The sequence below is a fragment of the Perca fluviatilis genome, chromosome 23 (genome assembly GCF_010015445.1).
Source record: "Perca fluviatilis chromosome 23, GENO_Pfluv_1.0, whole genome shotgun sequence".
Classification (NCBI taxonomy): domain Eukaryota; kingdom Metazoa; phylum Chordata; class Actinopteri; order Perciformes; family Percidae; genus Perca; species Perca fluviatilis.
The window spans coordinates 3,831,881-3,851,880 of NC_053134.1; the positions used below are offsets into that span (position 1 = coordinate 3,831,881).

The 20,000-nt window shown below is 43.4% G+C and overlaps 2 protein-coding genes across 5 annotated transcripts in view; both read left to right on the top strand.

Annotated features, from left to right (window-relative positions):
• LOC120553144 (ras-related protein Rap-1b-like) overlaps positions 1-8,379 on the top strand; it is a 24,554-nt gene extending 16,175 nt beyond the window's left edge. The window contains exons 4-9 of the mRNA XM_039791233.1: positions 760-766; positions 1,310-1,366; positions 2,142-2,280; positions 3,686-3,831; positions 4,587-4,679; positions 4,790-8,379. Of these exons, the coding sequence (XP_039647167.1) occupies positions 760-766; positions 1,310-1,366; positions 2,142-2,280; positions 3,686-3,831; positions 4,587-4,673 (436 nt within the window). The 3' untranslated portion in view covers positions 4,674-4,679; positions 4,790-8,379. The remainder of the gene's footprint in view (positions 1-759; positions 767-1,309; positions 1,367-2,141; positions 2,281-3,685; positions 3,832-4,586; positions 4,680-4,789) is intronic.
• A 1,736-nt stretch (positions 8,380-10,115) lies between these two features.
• The window catches only part of mdm1 (Mdm1 nuclear protein), a 31,324-nt gene continuing 21,439 nt past the window's right edge, over positions 10,116-20,000 (top strand). For 3 of the 4 annotated variants that reach the window (XM_039792091.1, XM_039792092.1, XM_039792094.1), the window contains exons 1-6: positions 10,118-10,339; positions 14,124-14,223; positions 15,872-15,991; positions 17,650-17,823; positions 18,973-19,064; positions 19,231-19,368. In XM_039792091.1, coding sequence (XP_039648025.1) covers positions 10,322-10,339; positions 14,124-14,223; positions 15,872-15,991; positions 17,650-17,823; positions 18,973-19,064; positions 19,231-19,368 — 642 coding nt within the window. In that variant the 5' untranslated portion in view covers positions 10,118-10,321. Of the gene's footprint in view, positions 10,340-14,123; positions 14,224-15,871; positions 15,992-17,649; positions 17,824-18,972; positions 19,065-19,230; positions 19,369-20,000 lie in introns of all 4 variants that reach the window. The other variant, XM_039792093.1, reaches the window with a different exon arrangement.

Genomic DNA, 20,000 nt, shown 5'->3' on the forward strand with positions numbered 1-20,000 from the left:
CCCTCATACTCTGCTTCTGACTGGCTAGTAGTCCTTACCTAGCTACTGTCAGGGCACGCGCCTCATACTCTGCTTCTGACTGGCTAGTAGTCCTTACCTAGGTACTGTCAGGGCACGCCCTCATACTCTGCTTCTGACTGGCTAGTAGTCCTTACCTAGCTACTGTCAGGGCACGCCCTCATACTCTGCTTCTGACTGGCTAGTAGTCCTTACCTAGGTACTGTCAGGGCACGCCCTCTTACTCTGCTTCTGACTGGCTAGTAGTCCTTACCTAGGTACTGTCAGGGCACGCCCTCATACTCTGCTTCTGACTGGCTAGTAGTCCTTACCTAGTTACTGTCAGGGCACTCCCTCATACTCTGCCCCTGACTGGCTAGTAGTCCTTCCCTAGGTACTGAGCATGTGCGACTCCCAACAAAGAGAACAGAAGTGAGATGTCTCACTCTGTAGCTAAAACAGAGAGCTCAACACACAGGGTGAAAAGAGGAACTGCAGCAATGTGCAGTACAACAAAAATATGAAGTTTTTTGGAAATTAAACCACATAAACCTATTCTGGTACAACCTCTAAATACAAGCATGAACCTGAAAATGAGCATAAAATGAGCTCTTTAACCACCCTAAGCAGAAAAACAGGCCGCTAGATTCCAGAGATTTTCTTTCTGCATCATCGCTAAAAAACTGTAAAAGAAAACAATCTGCAGATTTAATTTGGGTCTGGTCATCAGATACGGGACAGATCCTTTAGCAACAACTTTAGCCGCTCTGTGAGGCTGCGCTTTGAGCTAAATGCTAACCATAGATATATACAGTACATGTGTATATATCTATGAATGCTAACATGCTGATGTTTAGCAGGTGTAGCGAAAATATCTCGGATACGGGCGCTGCCATCTTGTAATTTTGGGAGCCAGAGTATGCGCAGTATTGATCGGGCAGTGGAGCCGCGGTATCCAAGTCCCGCCCATACACCCGTCCGACCAATCGCGAGTCAATCACAGTTGTCGACCGTGGCGTTTAGCCCGGTTCTTATAGCATTAAAAAACCAAAAGTTTCAGAAAAATAAACACTTGAACAGACATCAGCGTGATCAGAACTACCTAAAATAACAGAAACCATCTTTGGGAGAAATGTATTTTACGTATACTTTGATTTGTTTGGTTTGACCCATGTCCCATCCAGCTGAACATTTGAGGGGAAGTCTTCAGCTCTCCAGTGACATTTATTGGGACATTTTGGCAAATAGTTTGTTTTGTAAAGTTTTGGTTATGCATTGAGGACTCTGTCTCTCTCTCTCTGTCTCATTCCAGCAAGTCGAGGTCGATGGACAGCAGTGTATGTTGGAGATCCTGGACACAGCAGGAACAGTAAGATCTGTCTGTCTGTCTGTCTGTCTGTCTGTCTATTAACAGACTGGCAAAGTTTGTGACTTAATTTCTGTTTCCCTGACCACCTGTCTGTCTCCCTGACCACTCTTCTATCTCCCTGACCACCTGTCTGTCTCCCTGACCACTCTTCTATCTCCCTGACCACCTGTCTATCTCCCTGACCACCAGTGGGTCTTCCTGACCACCTGTGTGTCTTCCTGACCACCTGTCTATCTCCCTGACCACCTGTGTGTCTTCCTGACCACCCTTCTATCTCCCTGACCACCTGTGTGTCTTCCTGACCACCTGTCTGTCTCCCTGACCACCTGTGTGTCTTCCTGACCACCCTTCTATCTCCCTGACCACCTGTGTCTCCCTGACCACCCTTCTATCTCCCTGACCACCTGTCTGTCTCCCTGACCACCTGTCTGTCTCCCTGACCACCTGTGTGTCTCCCTGACCAGCTGTCTGTCTCCCTGACCACTCTTCTATCTCCCTGACCACCTGTCTGTCTCCCTGACCACCCTTCTATCTCCTTGACCACCTGTGTGTCTCCCTGACCACCTGTCTATCTCCCTGACCACCTGTGTGTCTTCCTGACCACCTGTGTGTCTCCCTGACCACCTGTGTGTCTCCCTGACCACCTGTCTGTCTCCCTGACCACTCTTCTATCTCCCTGACCACCCTTCTATCTCCCTGACCACCTGTCTGTCTCCCTGACCACCCTTCTTTTTCACTGACCTGTCTGCCTGTCTGTCTGTCTGTCTGTTTGCAGGAGCAGTTCACGGCGATGCGAGATCTGTACATGAAGAACGGTCAGGGCTTCGCTCTGGTTTACTCCATCACGGCTCAGTCGACTTTCAACGACCTGCAGGACCTCCGAGAGCAGATCCTCAGAGTGAAGGACACCGAGGGATGTACGACACACACACACACACACACACACACACACACACACACACACACACACACACACACACACACACACACACACACACACACACACACACACACACACACACACACACACACATTATAAACATATCCTCATTATAAGCATATCCTCACATTTGGATATGGAATGTTTGGCACTTCTGCTTGACTTAAGTAATTAATGGATTACGTGTTGTTGATCAGTTGTCTTTCAATCATCTATTTGACTGATTGATTAACACTAGAGTTGAACTAGTTATTGTGGGGAAATAAAGCTCTCCCAACCTTTCAACCACTTTGAAGTAATTGGGCTGAAAATGGTTCCCTGGTTCAGAGGGTTTGATACGATGTACACGGTGACATCTGCTGGTCAACCCTTGGTACTGCATTTCTCTGTGAAACCTCATAATGGAGCACTGAATCAAAATGCAGGTAAAGCCACTGGTCTTATCCTGAAAGTGACTTTTAAAAAGGAGTACACGGCTCTGCTTTTGAATATTATGGAACCATATTCAGTGTTTCCTTTAGGATTCCCCATGAAACTGAACTGACACTTCGCTGCAACACAAACTAATATATTTATTCACCTCTATTCACACACACAATGAGGCATATTTTCAGTTGTGATTGAACTGTATTTTTTGAGTTACTATATAGGCCAACTTTTATCTTGACATATATAAGCATTCTGTAGCAAATAACAATAAACCCACTATTAATTACATTATCTTAATGCATAACTATAGACTAATACAGGACCTATAGACTAATACAGGACCTATAGACTAATACAAGACCTATAGACTAATACAAGACCTATAGACTAATACAGGACCTATAGACTGATACAAGACCTATAGAGTAATACAAGACCTATAGACTGATACAATACCTATAGACTAATACAGGACCTATAGACTAATACAGGACCTATAGACTAATACAAGACCTATAGACTAATACAGGACCTATAGACTAATACAGGACCTATAGACTAATACAGGACCTATAGCCTGACCTAGACCTATAAACAACAACTTTTTCTGCTCACCAGTTCCATGTCCACTTCCTCACAGCCTACTGCATTGAACGCTCCACCTACGTAAACACCTTCCCGTAATCAATGGCGCCGTCACTACGGCGACCAGCGTAGCGCACCGAGTGCAAGCGTAGGGATCGGTGGAAAAAATTCTAAGGTTCGGCAGAAACCGAACCCCATCAAAAAGCCCAATATTCAGCCGAATCAGAAGCCAAATCCTGGATTCGGTGCATCCTTGGTCAATACTCTGTTAACATTGCTAAGCTTATTGAATTCTCAATGAGTCGAAAATGCAAGCTTAATTAATTAATTGTTAATACGAATGTGAATACTGGGCGTGGCGTTGCAGGTTCCCATGATCCTGGTTGGAAATAAGTGCGACCTGGAGGTGGAGCGTGTGGTGGCCAAAGAGTCGGGCATCGGACTCGCCCGCCAGTGGAACTCCTGCGCCTTCCTGGAGACCTCGGCCAAGAGCAAGATCAACGTTAACGAGGTGACCACACACACACACACACACACACACACACACACACACACACACACACACACACACACACACACACACACACACACACACACACACACACACACACACACACACACAGACTTTGTTTACATATACGTTAGAGGTCTCCACAGACAATTTGTTTTTGTCTTGGGTCTGTGTGTTAATGTGTCCTATACATTTGGGATTTGTTGGGTCTCTGTAAATTATAGAGTGTGATCTAGAAGTAATCCGTCTGAAAAGTGTCCTGAGATAACGTCTGTTATGATTTGAATCATGAATTGAATTGAGTACCCGATTGGTCTAATGCTGTGCTTCTAACTTTTACCATGAGCTCCAGCACAGTCTTTGCTTGTTAGCCATTTGTTGCTTATCTTCAACCAAATAGTCAATACTTAATGGTTCACAGTGCAACAAACATTGTTGTTTTTTCTTTTAATTTTAGATATTTAGCACAAAATATTGATATTGATTGAGATAAAGAGAAGTAGGCCAGTAGTGTTAATGGTGCTCTGTTCTGGTCTCCATTGAAAGTCATTAGAATAGAAATAATGTGACACACTGACACATCTCCATTATATCATCTGGGGTAAAGCACTTCATTGTAGTGACACTGTGTGTGTGTGTGTGTGTGTGTGTGTGTGTGTGTGTGTGTGTGTGTGTGTGTGTGTGTGTGTGTGTGTGTGTGTGTGTGTGTGTGTGTGTGTGTGTGTGTGTGTGTGTGTGTGTGTGTGTGTGTGTAGATCTTCTATGACCTTGTGCGTCAGATTAACAGGAAGAGTCCAGTTCAAGGGAAAGCTCGCAAAAAGTCAAACTGTCAACTGCTCTAATAACCGGTAACTCCTAAAATATACACATCTATCACACACACACACACACGCACACACACACACACACAGAACACACTATTGTACGAACTTTTAATTGTTCTTCTCTCTCTCTCCAGTTTTCTGCTCACCTGACCGACAACCAACCAACCAACCAACCAACCAACCAACCAACCAACCAACCAACCAACCAACCAATCACAGGACATCTTCCAGCTGGCCACGCCCCTTTAACACACCCACGTCATCATTAACATCAGCCACCTCTGTTCCCGTGACGACCACATCTCCCGTCCCCTCACCACACAGTCCAACAGAAACTGTTGCCTTGGAAACATTAAAACTAAACATCAAAAGACTGCAGCGGCGATGATGATGATGACGACGACGACGACGATGGTGAAGATTTTGATTCTGCTGTTGCAGAAATGGGGGCTGTCCAAACAACTGCCCAAGTTTCAACTACAGTTCCCATCATGCTCTCTGCTATAGGCCATTTTGCGCTGGGGGAGTGGCCATGTGCTTTTACTTTTAAATGTTTCTTTCCTTTCTTTCTTTTGACGTATTTTTCAGCAGTCCCGAGCCATTCACACGCAGTTTGACCTCTTCACTGTCAGCTCTGTGTGTGCGACTCTGGTTGAACCTGTGGATCCATACAGTGGTTATTATTATGATTCTGTGTGAAAAGATATAAAAGTCATTTAATGTTTTTGTTTTGGATTTTTGGGGGATTAGGGGGGTGCAGCAGCTTATGTGATCAGCTCACCGCGCTCGTAGCTTTGAGCTAACGTACGCTAACTGACAGCTACGGGGGTGAATAGGCCCTTTTTACAGCATGTCAGGGCAGGTGTAATTAATAGCATTAATTATGGCCCTGTTCCATTTAGGTGGGCCAGGACCCTGGTATGAGCTAGCATGCACTGGAATGGCTGTGAGACGCTAAATAGAATGGAACCGTAATTAATTAGATCAATTGTATCGGTGTTTACCCGTGTCAAAATGTAAAAAGGGCCTATAAGCAATATTCATAGAAAATGATAACTATCCGAAATTTTCGATTTGTTGGGTGACAGCTTTGTTGGCGTATCTTTAAAGAAGTTTATGTAGACAAAGCTTACGCAGCTTTGGGCTACCCTGTTAGCCTAGCAGCTAGTAAAAATGCATTAGAAATATTGTTTGTGGGGTGTTAGCATTATTAATACATTCCCAAACAAATTGATGGTAGCTGTTAGCCATGGTCCTGCTAGTCCCAGTTGCAAATGAAATGCATTAGCATTGTTGGGAGAAAATGCTAACTATGCTAACACACGATTTGTCGAGTATTAGCTTTGTTGGCATTTTCTTGAAGAAATGAATGTGAACTTATAGCTTAAGGTAACCTCGTTAGCCTAGCAGCTAGTAAACATTGTGGGCAGCAACTGTGTGTTGATTTGTGGTGTTAGCATTATTAAGATATCCCTAAAGAAACTTATGGTAGCTTGGCTATATTCACACAGAAACAAATAGGGGGAGGGATGATTGCTGTGAGTTAGCGTGAGCTAGCTTGTCATTTAGGAAAAGGTAAAACTGCTAAACAGTATTAAATTTGAAAACATCAGCAATGAAACTTGGGCGTTTGGGGGCGCTATAGCAAATATCAAGGAGAGCTAACAATGTTAGCCTGTTAACCCTGTTAGCCTAGCAGCTAGTAAAAATGCATTAGAAATATTGTTTGTGGGGTGTTAGCATTATTAATACATTCCCAAACAAATTGATGGTAGCTGTTAGCCATGGTCCTTCTATGGTAGCTTATAGCTTCTATACCATAACTATGGTAACAATGCCACCATGTCAAAGGAACGATAGTAGCTGCGTGCTAACTCGTTAGCGTAGCAGCGCGGTGAGCTGACTCTAGATCTGCTGCTCAGGGCGGACATGTTGCCTTTAGACAGCAGACTCACACTGGTCCAGTACCTTCTATGTATGTGTGTGTATGTGTGTGTTTGTGAGTGTGTGTTTCCGTGTGTTTATGAGTGTATGTGAGCAATGAACCACAAAAGTTTCTGTGATTATCTTTTTGGCCCGGGGGTGGGTGGGTGGGGGGGGGGGGTTATATTTACTGAGCAGAGCAGCCAGCAGGTGTTGTTGCTGTATTATTAACCACATTATTACCTGACTATTAATGTTATTAACACATCTGAGAGGGGAAGCACTTAATTATCTGTCGAAAGTCCTTTAACTGATGGGAATATACTAAACTATCCAGCTGTGGAGGACCAAAAGAAAAGACAGATCTGGTCCTTCTTATCTTTGCATTCTCAGATCATCGGGTGTAATATTTCATGCTAACACTTTAGCATACTCTCGGTTGAGTGGTAGTAGCTCAAAGCTAACATGCTAAGGTGCTAGCGTGGAGTGCCGCTGACACCTGGGTAGTTTTCAGTATTCTCATCGGTTAAAGAAGAAAGTGTGACTAAAATCTCAGTGTTTCTTTGTAACGGTAGCACGGCTGAGGTTGAGACCGACCGGAGGAGGTTGGGCTTAAAGCTGAAGCCCCGCCCCTTGTGCATTTGGGGGGCGTGGCCTGTGAAGCAGCAGCCACAAAAAAAGCCTTTGAATATCTGTCTTTGTTTGAAATGTGAGAGTGGTCATCTTTCAGATACAGTGTGTTGGACCAGAGACCTCTGTGAGTACTGCTGTGCACAGCGATGTACTGTCAGGAGTACTGCGGTGCGTGCAGTGTGGTACTGCTGTCAGTATTCTGGTTCTCCTGCAGTACGTTCAGTCATGTAGCATGTTGATGTTTCTGTCAGTACTCAGTCTGACCTCCAGGAGGTGCTGCGACAGTTTGCATGCCGAGCAGAGGCTTCAAGATGAAAGGTCTGTTTGCAGCCGTGGGGGGGCATTCCTGTCAGCTCCAGCGTTGAGATGCTCGATCCGTACCGGGAACACAATTGTTTCTACTCATGTCGCATGTACGTAGATGGTTGAGATTAGGCAATGACCTAACCTTGAGTGGTTAGTCAGGGTGGTTTCGCATTGCCAGCTCTATCTCCACAAGTGATAACATTTGCACCCTGCAAAAGAAGACGCCATCTACAATATCAAATGAAGTTAACTGTTGACACAATACAGTACCGTGAGCTATTTAAATGAGCTGATACATGGTTAAACCTCATTGGCTCTTACCAGTGTATCTCCGTGTGTACTTCATCCCCAGAAATCCCACAAATTGGTCCCAAAACGTCCCAGTTAGAGAGGAAACGCCCTAAACATATTACTTAATAATTTCCCGAAAGAACTGAGCAGGGCTGCCTTGTTGCACCATCCAAATTTGCTTCAAAACTTGACATTTTCAGAGTGTAGCTCGCTAGCTCGATGTTTGATGTTTCCCCGAAGCGAACAGAGTTTAAGAACGGCAACGCACAGAGAGAGCGGAAGGAGCCTGACATCCTGAATCAGGTTCCCGGTACGGATCGGGTCCTGACCGGGTTATCCTAACGCAATATAAATAAAACCGTTGCTTGCTAACACGCTAGCATGCTAACAAATAGGAAAGCCAGTGTTTGCGATAGCCCCTCCCAGATGATTCCCAATAAAAGCTCCCGGGGAAACCCTTTGGCCACACAGTTGAAGTCCCAGTCCCAGTGTCCTTGTGATGCAAACGCCTGTTTTGCTCAACGGCTCGTGGCAACACCTGGATATCCGACACGTGCTCAGCCAATCAAATCAACACCTAGCTGCCGCGGCTGCAGGCAGACCTTTCTGGCTTCCACAGTGACAAAGGCTGTGGTGGCATTTGTCATTTCATGCGACTTCTGGGGCTGCAATGGCTAACGGCTCGGGACAAACTCATATAGTGATGATGTGCTTTGGTCATGGACGTTTAGATGGCAGATCTAAAGGCCTCAGTGTGCTTCCAAAAGAAGTAGGTTGTACGATGTGTTGTCCGTTTTTACACCTGTTTCAGAACGGCACACTTCCGGACAGTCTTTCCTCGAAGACATTCACGACACTGAGCTGTGTGACAAGTTGAACTTCACGCTACTGTGTAAAGCTGGATTGTCTTTTTTTTGTTTTTAAGTCAAAAAATGATCAGAAACTGCCAAGGAAAAGGTTTTAGATGCTGTCAAGACATTCCAAGAAGCACTTAGTTTGAAGCCTTAACGTCCATGATCAATCAAGGCATATTTTTCACTTTTTTTTTTATAGAGCTAGGCTAGCAGTTTCCCTCTGCTTCCAGTCTTTGTGCTAAGCTAGGCTAAGTGCACACTGGACCTATCTCTGAGATGAAGAGGTTTGTGACCTTCTCTTCTGAGTTTCTGTAAAAAGGCTGAAGTATAGAATAGAATAGAAGTCGCGCTGAAATGACGAGAGCAACCGCAGCCCAATGCGAACTGAAATGATTCATTCAAAAAGAAATTATTTTACATTACTGAAATAAATCTGCTTTGTTTTCCTCTGTATGGCATGATGACCAGTGAAATGTAAAAGAAACCAGTTCAGCCAGCGCGAGTATCAGGTTCAATTCCCATTTCCGTGCTGCTGAATCGTCACGGTTCGGCCGTCGCCGGAGTCTAGAACTGGTATGAAAGATTGGTCTGAACTGGTTTCTTCCAGAACAGAAACCCACCGCAGCGCCGCGGAGGGAGGGAAGGAAGGGAGAAAGGGGGAGGTGGGGGTGAAGCCAAATGTAAAGTAAAAACTAAAAAGCCTTAAATGAATAAAAGTGGTGCAATTTTGTAACAGCAAACTGCAACGTGGAGTCATTCTGGATGGATGGATGGATGGATGGATGGATTATTTTTATTTATTTCAATTTTCAGACTAAAAGAACTAAAGAGTCACTTTTTTGCTTGCTTATCACAATCCGAATCAGTTTTATTGGGTATATAAGTATACTTACATACACATACTGTACAATAGAGTCAACAATATACATATAGGCACATATCAACATAATATACAAATATACAAATAAGACGTAATATCAAGAAAAGTACACATGGAGAGTGCAAAAAGTAATAGTGCAAAGTAGTGTGCAATATGCAGGGTTCAAAATGAGCACCATCTACCAGCCAAATGCTGGTAAGATATTCAAGTGGCTGGTAGGTTTGCTTTACTCACCAGCCATAACAACAATGTGACTATTGACTATTGAGTGGCTGGTGAAATTTGATTATTTACTTGCCATTTGGCTGGTGGGCGAAAAAGTTAATTTTGAACCCTGGCAATATGCATATTGGAATGATAAGTATGTAATGTGTAGAGAAGTGGGTGAGTGGCCAAATCATCATTATTAATTATTCAGATTTGATAATGTGTGGACTCAAAACGATGTATTGATATTAGGAACAACATGACAAAAGAAAGAAGGAGGGAGAGCGAGAGGGGTCATGATTATTACATACGCTTAACAGAACGACAACGCAGCTGACGTCAGTTGTCAACGCGACCACGCAAGACGCTAAGCTGCCATGGCAACGGCGTCGGCGGGCAGCTTGTTCCTGTAGCTAACCGAAGATCGACCGAAGATGAGGAGCAGCTGGTTAGCACGCTGGCCAACCTAGTTAACTAGTTAAACGATATTAACCAGCTAGTTAACTAAGTCAAAGCCAGCGCAATAAAAAGGAGTGACTTCTCGCGGGGTTTTGTCGGCGGAGAGAGTAGCTATGACCGTTCGCTTCAAGGTAAGCAACAGGTTGTTAGCATTGTTAGCCAAACAAACGGATGCTAACGGACTTTTAGCTTCCTAGCGCGCTGACAGACATGAACTGGCTGTAACTACATTACAGCTTCAGCTAAAAATTAACCAATCCGGGGGCACCGGACGGAACACAGCATAAGACTGCAGAGTCAGGAGAAATGAGATTTAATGTGAGGTAATAAACTAATCCAGCTAATCAGTTTCAGATTGACGTTCACCTGACTACCGCAGTAAAGTTAGTTTTATATTGGACGTTGGATATGCGACACATTCGAAAAATCTATTATGCAGCTTGATCTTTTGACCTATCCATCTCAAAACACATCTGGTGAACTCAGCTAACTGCCCTACACATAACCCAAAGCTTCGTTTCTTAGAAAACCCACCCTTTGATAATTCTAAATATTTTTTAAAGTTCACCGGAAGTGTTTTGACATGGGTAGGTGAAAAGGTCAAGCCGCATAATAGATATTTCGAATATCCAACGTCCAATATAAAACCAACTTTACCACGGTCACCTGACTGTACAGCCACGATTAGAGTCTGTTACAACCATGGATATATGAAAATAGATGTGGCATCTATGTGTAATATTATTTATGAAGATCATTGTTTAAAAGTGTAATCAGATCCTATAATACTGGGGAATAGAAAACTGGCATCTGAAATGTAACTAAAGCTGTCAGACAAATGTAGTGTAGAGTAAAAGGTACAATATGTACCTCCTGAGATGTAAAGGAGTACAAGTATTAAGTAGCAGAACATGGGAATACCCAATTAAGGTACAAGTACCTCAAATTTGTGCTCAAGTAAAGTACTTGAGTAAAAGTATTTTCCACCACTGGAAAATAGTAAATATGCTGATCACAGCAGTCCACCCCGAAATGTTCCGATTATTATTTATTAAGATATAAAGAGCAAAGCAGCAAATATTCACACTGGAACCAGATATTGTTCTCTTTTTTTCTATTCACAAACCATGAAATGGTCAAATAAACAAGATTATTTCTTGTTTATTGCTGCACCAGTTCATCAAATAAAATATTCCAGATCATCATCATCATATTCTTTATTCAGGACACACACAAATGGTCCATAGCACAATACAAAAACATAGCAAAATACAAACAGATACAAGATAAAACACATACAATAAGAAATGTCTACAACAGTCAAAATTCCACAATACACAAAAAAGTGTTCAGATATTAGCATATAGATTAAAACGCCAGTGGTTCCACAATCTTGAAGTGAACCTAACTGCACTCAATGCAGGGTTCACTAGTGTTGCAATGATGCTGTTGTATGACTCTGTTAGTCTACACATACATCTGTACATGAGATTCCTGAGTACAGCAGGACAGGTGAATACATTGACACTTACAAACATTTGGCTTGCACTGCTCCATCGTGGCATTTTAAGCAGCAGCCTCATGCCATCATTATATGCCACATTGAGTTTCTGCATACTGCTTTTTTTATAGCGCCGCCACAAATGGGCAGTATACATTGGAGTACAAAAAGCTTTAAAAAGCGTGGTCTTCACAGACAGTGAACACATGCTAAATTTGCGATTCAGCATATTAGCTTGTGCATACAACATACAATACTGTCTATGAATGTCCCTATCATCAGACAGGTCATCAGTTATATAGTGCCCTAAGTATTTGACCTCAACACACACTTTAAGGACAGTACCAGAGAGAGAGAAATCAGGAAATGACAATTTGTTGTCGTCCCTGCTTCTAACAATCATTATATTACTCTTCGTAGAATTGAACTTAATATCAAAGTCTGAGCCATATTGGGAGCAGACCCTTAGTAGCTGCTGAAGGCCAGCACTATATGGACAGAGAATGACCAAGTCATCTGCGCATTACGGTGGTTTACAATGGTGTCCCCAACCATACAACCTGTTCCACAATTGTTTAGCAACTTTGATAGATCATCCATATAAATATTAAAAGAAAAGGAGACAAAATGCTTCCCTGCCTAACTCCATTGTTTACATTAAATGGGGCAGACATAGAGTTACCCCATTTCACATACATTGACTGATGAGCATACCAAAAAGCCAAGATTCTCACCAAATATTTGGGAGTCCCTCTGCTGTGCAATTTGTAAAATAACTTCTCATGATTCACACGCATCAAAGGCTTTAGAGGCATCAATAAAACACATAAAAATTGTGGAGTTATGCCTGTTATACAAATCTAAAACCTCCTTTAAGGCAAAAATACAATATCCGTGCCATGTTTAGGTTTAAAACCAAACTGGTTGTCAGAGGTCAGGACAGACCGTTCCAGCCTATTCAGTATAGTCCTCTCCAAGACCTTGGATAAAATACTCGCCCAAAGCTATAGGCCTGTAATTATCCAAGCTGTTAATCTTACCAGCTTTGTTTTTGATGATAGGCACTAATGTGACAGGTAAAATAGAATCAGGTAAAATGCCATGGACTAACAACCCAGTAAAACAAAAAGCAATTAGGGGACAAAGTTTTCTACTAGCAAATTTTAAATGCTCTGCAGATATCTTATCCATACCGCATGCCTTATTATCTTTTAGCATCATAATTGCATCATATATTTCTTGAGGGAGAACTGTCGATCTTCATTACCATCAATGTTACCCACTGTAAAGGATTTACTTTTAACACAGTTAAACAGCTCATAGTAATGTTTCTGCCACAACTGAGTAATGTTTTCTGAGCCACTAACACCATCAATATTCGTTGGTAACGATGTTTTACATAATTATTCATTCTTGATTTCTTTCCAGAAATCAATAGGACTATTGTTTCGCAGCTTCTTTGCAAGAGAGTCAGACCTCATTGCATTTTCATTCCTCTTAATGAAACGTAGAGCATATTTAAACTTTGCATTTGCACGCTTCTTATATTCAAATAAGGGACCATGTTTATGTCTGCCTGACTCATCCCATGCTTTGAAGGCCCTTCTTGCTTCAGCATGTGTCTCTTCCACATAGCCATTCCAGCCTGCGACCTTGTACGAATTTTGTGTGTCTTATACATCGATGTCGCGTCCGAAACCAGGAGGGACTTCACAATATTCTCATAGAGGGAGCACAGCTCAATACCATGTTGAGAGTTCTTACAATTAATATCAGAGCATACAATAGAATCTTTAGGTAATTCAATGTTACTCAACAAAAAATCAGACTGAATATAATATTCTTTAAGGTCCTCCTTAGTCAGATTAGACCAATCTATTTTCCCCACAGCTACATGATCTACAGACAGAAGAGCAGGTATATTGCCTGGATTAACAGATAAAGAAAAAGGCACATGATCAGTAGTGGCAAATTCATAATTAATTTTCATGGCCTCTATAGAGTCATGTGCATCAGCCGTGCAAATGCAGTGATCTAGCCATGAAGTTGTGTGCCATGCCTCACTGATGTAGGTGTAGCTACTATCAGGCAAGAGCAATTTGCTAGAAAGAATCAAGCCATTATCAGAACAGAACTGCATTAAGTGTTTGGCAAATAAAGCGCTGCCATCGGAAACATCTGCATTCATATCACCCACAATAAAGATGCACGTGGAAGCATTATCTTGAATGAAAGACATAACACAAGCCAAGATGTCTTTTGCATCATTTTATTAACCCTTCTCTAAAATCTAAAATGTACTCATATATTTGGTATCCCTGGAAATGTTTGGAATTCCTCTTTTAACCATACATGTTGGATTTGTAAACAGCCACCAAGACGACAATATTTCCATGTCTGTGTGTTTGTTTCAGTGTCGGAGTGAATACCAGAAAAGCTACAGGGTTCCCCGGTCCAGAAGTGTGTCTCCTCAGCGCTGCGCTCCATTGGCCGGCCTGCGCTCCGACCAGATGGGTAAGAACCCTGATATGAGCTCTGATTAGACAGAGGCGGGGTGGGGCAATATGCTGCGTTCATGCCACCTGGGAATAACAGGCACCGCCCCCGTGGTTACGTTGTTTTTCCGACTGGCAGCGTTCACATGGTCGCCATGCGTGTTCTTCTTCTTCTGTTATATTGGCGTTTGGCATAACAACTTGTTGCATGACTGCCACCAACGGTTGGCCGTAGCCGAGAGCATCAGGTGTGTGAAAACATGGAGGCCACAATAACAAAAGATTCTCTGCTGTTTTCTTATGCGAGCATCCAAACAGCACACGGACAGGTGTGTGTTTGTGTTATCTGCAGGACAACGAATGGGAAAGGACACAGATAAGCTGTTGTTTTTTTATACATAGGCCTATTTATGAATAATCTGAAACATATTATGTCTGTGCATGTTTCTGGGCAGAGGCATTTGTCCACAATAAACAGTTTATTATCATTGAAATATGTTCAGTGACCCAAAGTCGCCTCCATCAAACGTCAGCTGTCAACAACGCGTCACCAACTGGGAAACTCGGTTAGCAAAATCCAGCCCTAGTTTCCCGCCTCTGATTCCCACAGGAAGTGACGTGAATGATGACGTTTTCACTCGGAAAAATGTTTTTCCGATGTCTGGTAGGAAAAGCACAGGTGTGTTCAAAACCATTACTGATGGCTGCATTCCACTCATTGACATATATATATATATATATAATGGACCAATAGAAGCACTTTTCCGGTGATCTCTTGCTTTACTGAGCACACTCCAACTGAGAGAGACAACGTAGATGTGACGTGAGCAACGTGTCTGAAAGTGTGAAGTCTTCTGGTAGCTGTGCCGAGAGAAATCTCAATCATTCCCAATCTTACAGAGACGGAGAGCGTAGGTATATGTAATGGCTAACAGGCTAATTACTGATCACTAACATGCTAGTTAACATTATTAATTAAACCTAAACAGCTAATGGAAGTCCAAACTGACTGTGAGCTTCTCCTGTACTATACGGTAATTCCTCTACTGTGTGACAGTAAGTCTCGTGGTTATGACCCAATCGTTAGCCTGTTTATATAAAAGCGTCTGCTACGGAGCCATAACGTGAGCTACAAGGTAATGGAGCCTTTTATACATTGTCGTGTTTCTTTAGAAATAAACAACGGACAAATAGAGTCTTTAAACGCTTCAGATGGAAAGTTATTCGCTGTCAAGTGACGTAAAAAAAAAGTGGCGGTCAGTGGAATGCTAACAGGAGGTGATACCTTTGTAGCAACAAAATGGCGCCATCGGAGGTTCGAGTTCTGAAGAGAAGCTTACCCCCCTTGGTTCCACTTAGGAGAGGCCCTGGTATTAAACCATTACTGATGGCTGCATTCCACTTAGGAGAGGTCCTGGTATTAAACCATTACTGATGGCTGCATTCCACTTAGGAGAGGTCCTGGTATTGTGCATGCTGACTCACTGAAATATCTTACTGGGACACTTGATGGAACTGAGTCATCGTTAAGGTTATCAATCTCAGCTTTGCTTTTCCTACTATGACAAGTCAACATGTCTGCTGTGAAACAAGGTCCATTGATCATCATCATTCCAAAAGTCTAAAATCACAGCTTGTCTCTTCGACATGTTATGTCTTCCTCTCAGGTGTCAGCAGAGAACCAGGTCTCCAGCGTCGGAAGAGGCTCGGTCCTGGTGGTGTCGCTCAGTCCTCCGGCTCTCTGCTCTGTCCTCCAGATCCACAGCACACAACAGCTCCCCCTGCTGGTAGGAAGCCTCCATAACACACTCATGATAATCTCAGAAAGACGGTAGAGGTACAACCATAGACCGTAGGTAACAACACAATAACGTTATTAAAGTGCTGTTGTTAAGCAGGTTTATCCTGTAGTGCAGTGGTTCTCAAGCTTTTTTTCAATAATGTACCCCCTTTAAAGTCTCTATAAAGAGGAACAATACAGCGCTGTCAGCGATAGATTTACTAAACAACAGCCTTGGACCTGGAAACAAAAACCCCAGACAAAACCTTGGAAAAAGACTGTAGAAAGAAGGAAGTAAGGCAAGAATAGGTCGAAAATAGTAATACAAATTTCGAAGAAAAAAAGGCAAGAATAGGTCAAAACAAGCGACAAAACCTTCAAAAAAAGGTGACAAACTTAAAAAACAGCGACAAAAACTTTGGAAAAAGCGAGAGACAAAAAGACAGCCTTGTAACTGAAAAACATTTAGCAAAAAATGTCACGTACCCCCTGCCTTTCTCCAAAGTACCCCTAGGGGTACACGTACCCCCATTTGAGAAACACCGCTGTAGTGTGTAATTTATTCAGTTTAGTTTATTTGCACAAATATATAAGGTACATAGTGTTATAGATTTTTTTTTTAAATCATTGCAGGAGAGGAAAGAAGCCTAAAAGGCTTATTCAGAGTCCTCCCTTTATACAAAAGAGAAAACATGTTATTTCCGCTACAAAAAATTAAAATAAAACAAGCGATATGACAAACAATCAAACTATCACACACAGAATATGTAAATATCAAAACAATTAAGCGAGTAAAAAGACAAGGTAAACAGAAGAACAAACCATAAAGTCAGACAATGAATACAATCAACAGAATTATCCCAACATAAGGTTTCAGACGAAGTATTTAACGTCTTTAACCTTGACTTAAAGGCTTTTTAATGATCCATTTAATGACTTCCACAGCAGTGTTAAGGCTCTGACACACCAACCCAGTCGGCTCCCGTCTCTCAAAAAAGTGCCTCGGAACACACCGAAGCGACGGCGACTTGAGCGTACGCTCTGCGCGTGCGCGAGACGTGACACGTCTCTATAACAGCAGGCGGCGCTAATCTGTATTGTCGCCCAAAGAATTATAATCGGAAATGACGGAACATCTCTCTAGACCTCGTAAACACAGAGCGAGCCGTCGTCAGTCATTGTTTTCATCAGAGAGTGTCGATAGTGGTCCAGAAGGATCGTTGTTGTCATGACTCGGAAGAAAATACCAAGGCGAGTAATGAGAAGATGCTGGCGTTGTCCGCTCTCGGGCTTCTTGAAGCACTGATTCGCTAGCACTCCCCCAATCAGATTGGTCATTGAGTCCGACTGCCCACTGGCCGATTCAACAAGTCAAATCGGCCCAAATGATGGCCGACGGCTCCTCCGACTGACGACAGACTCGAGTCACCGACCTCGCCAGACTGTCCGGATGATAATCGGGTTGGTGTGTCAGCGCCTTTAGAAGAGTTAAAGTTACAGATGTTTGTATGTTAAGATACATTTATCATGTCTGGTGTTGGTATGTTAACATGACATTATGATGTTAACATACCCCCCCCTCCCTAAAAAGCTGCAGTTTAGCATGTCAGCGTCCTCTGTAAGCTAACAAGGAGTTCTTTTAATGTCTTCCTTCTTCATTATCAGCCTCTAGGAGTCGCTCAGCCCACCGGAAGGAGTCTCCCATGAAGCCAAATCCTCCAACTCCTCCCGGAGCACGAGCTGACCCTGGATCTCCTGTAGACCCAGAACCTCCAGCAGGACCACGACCTGCCGCAGACCCAGAACCATCAGGAGAACCAGGAGCTGCGGTCACATTTGGTAAATTTGGTTTTCTCTAGCATTATGAGGCGTAGGCGAAGCACCCACGCCGATTTATGTTTTCCTCCGTGGGTACTCATGGGCGCACGCCCTTTTTCAGCACCTTTAGGAAATGGACAGCGGCCGACACGAACACACACGCCTATCAACTCGATAATAAAGCCGTAAAGTAGGCTGTCTTTCAACTCAGGACAGCGCCACTTCTCACAGATACAGACAGGACTGGAGATGAGAAGTTTAACTGACACGTAATCGCCATCAGCTTGGTGGGAAATTAAGAATCAGTGCTTCTGACAGGGCCCTGCTGGAACTCTCTGCACTGGTGGTGGATGTCATCGATGCACTTGCATCATTTTATTCTCACTCTGATTACCTAATGCACATGCACGCACTGTATAGTGGGGCGGATGGAGATGGTGGTGGTGGTGGTGGGGGGGGGGGTCACTAAAGAGGCGTTTTCATCTGAGAGACGCTGTGATTGGTGGATAGGATGTGGAGCAGAGGACTGACAGCGACATAACCAATCACACTACGACAGACGCTCCACTTAGCACCAACTGCAATGTTTAATTTTAAATGAATGTAGCCTACTGGCAGTCTGGCACACGGGGGTGCTCGGTATTTTCCGTGGGGTGCTCGAGCCCCAGAGCACCCGCGGTATCGGCGCCTATGACCCAAGCTTCTTTGGGGCCCACCTAAGCTGAATGAAGTTAAATCAATGTGAGCATATAAACTAAGTGAATTACTTTTCTCAGATCTAATGATTTGAGTTGGTCCCCAACTGTTTTCTTTAGCAAGTTTTGTCTTTAAGCTTTTTGAGTGTTATTTATCTATTACCTGCTCTCGCTTTTTACAATGTTTTAGACACAGATATGGTAATAACAACGGTCCAAAAATGATGTGAAATTGCATATTGTTTATTTAAAAACATCACATTTTGTTGAGGGAGGACCCCTAAACCACCCCCCGCCAAACATGTGCACCCAAGTCTTCCACAAACCTCTGGAAAACACTGACATCACATAACTCTGCTTTCATCACTTCTTACATCTTAACTCTCTTTTCAGTGACTTGGTTTTGTCTTTTGTAAACACCCTCCATCTTTAGACGCTTGATTCTGAGCTCTTACATGTTTTTCTGTCTCCTCAGCGAAGCCCCACCCCTCCAAGCCCGATAGCCAACCGCAGCTGAGCCGACCTTTTACAGCAGCGCCTGACGGACAGCAGCCCTCGGCCAATGAGGTGAGCCAAAATGTAGTCCCATGACGAGCTGCTAATAACATTACTTTTAACAATGAACACCTGAAATGATACCAGATGAACCAAAAAAACACTGACAACGAGGAAGCAGATAATGAGAACAAATATGAAACAAAATGTAAAGTCAGTACCTTAATTTGTGTGGCAGGTTCAGCACGCTCTGCGGTGGAGGGCGGGGCTGAGGACCGGAGGTCAAAGGTCAGGAAGTCATAGGTCAGAGTATCACAGACAGTTCAGCTGGAAGAAACCTGCAGCTGCTGATTCACCCATACTGTATGCAGAACAGGTACACCGCTTTCTAATACGCCCACATACTGCCACACGTTTGACTTATACCGACTGGAAATAGCACTGAACGCTGGCTCATGATCTTAAATTCTACCACATATGAAACCCATACTGACTGTCTTGAGGTACACTACTGCCAAATACTTTTACTTTACTCCTCTTCAGCCCCTATGGGACATAAATCTTCAATGAGCACTCTCCATTGCATTCGGCCCCTGGCAGCATGTTGGGCCTCTCCCCATGACAGGTTCATCTGTTCCAGTCTTTTGTGTCACAGTTCTGGGCCAGGTGGTTTTTGGGCCTCACAGGTTTTTTCTTTTGCCAGGTGGTGGTGGTCACATCTGCACTCGACTCACATCGGGTAGTGACAGTGGAACACTTCCATTCTCCTCATGTCTGTTTTGACAAATGCTGCGCATATAAAAAAAAACTGAGCCTTTCGCCGTAGCCTACGTAAGTGGCCTGATGTGCGCGTCGAGCCGGCATGTGTGTGGTAGAGCGAGGGAGAAGTGAGAGAGTGAGGGTGATTAGTTTCGGAGCGAGTACCGACTCTAGGGTCCTAGTGAGAGAAACAAAGTAAGGTAAAGGTACTTTATTGTCGCATACATGTAGCGAAATTCATTCTCTGCA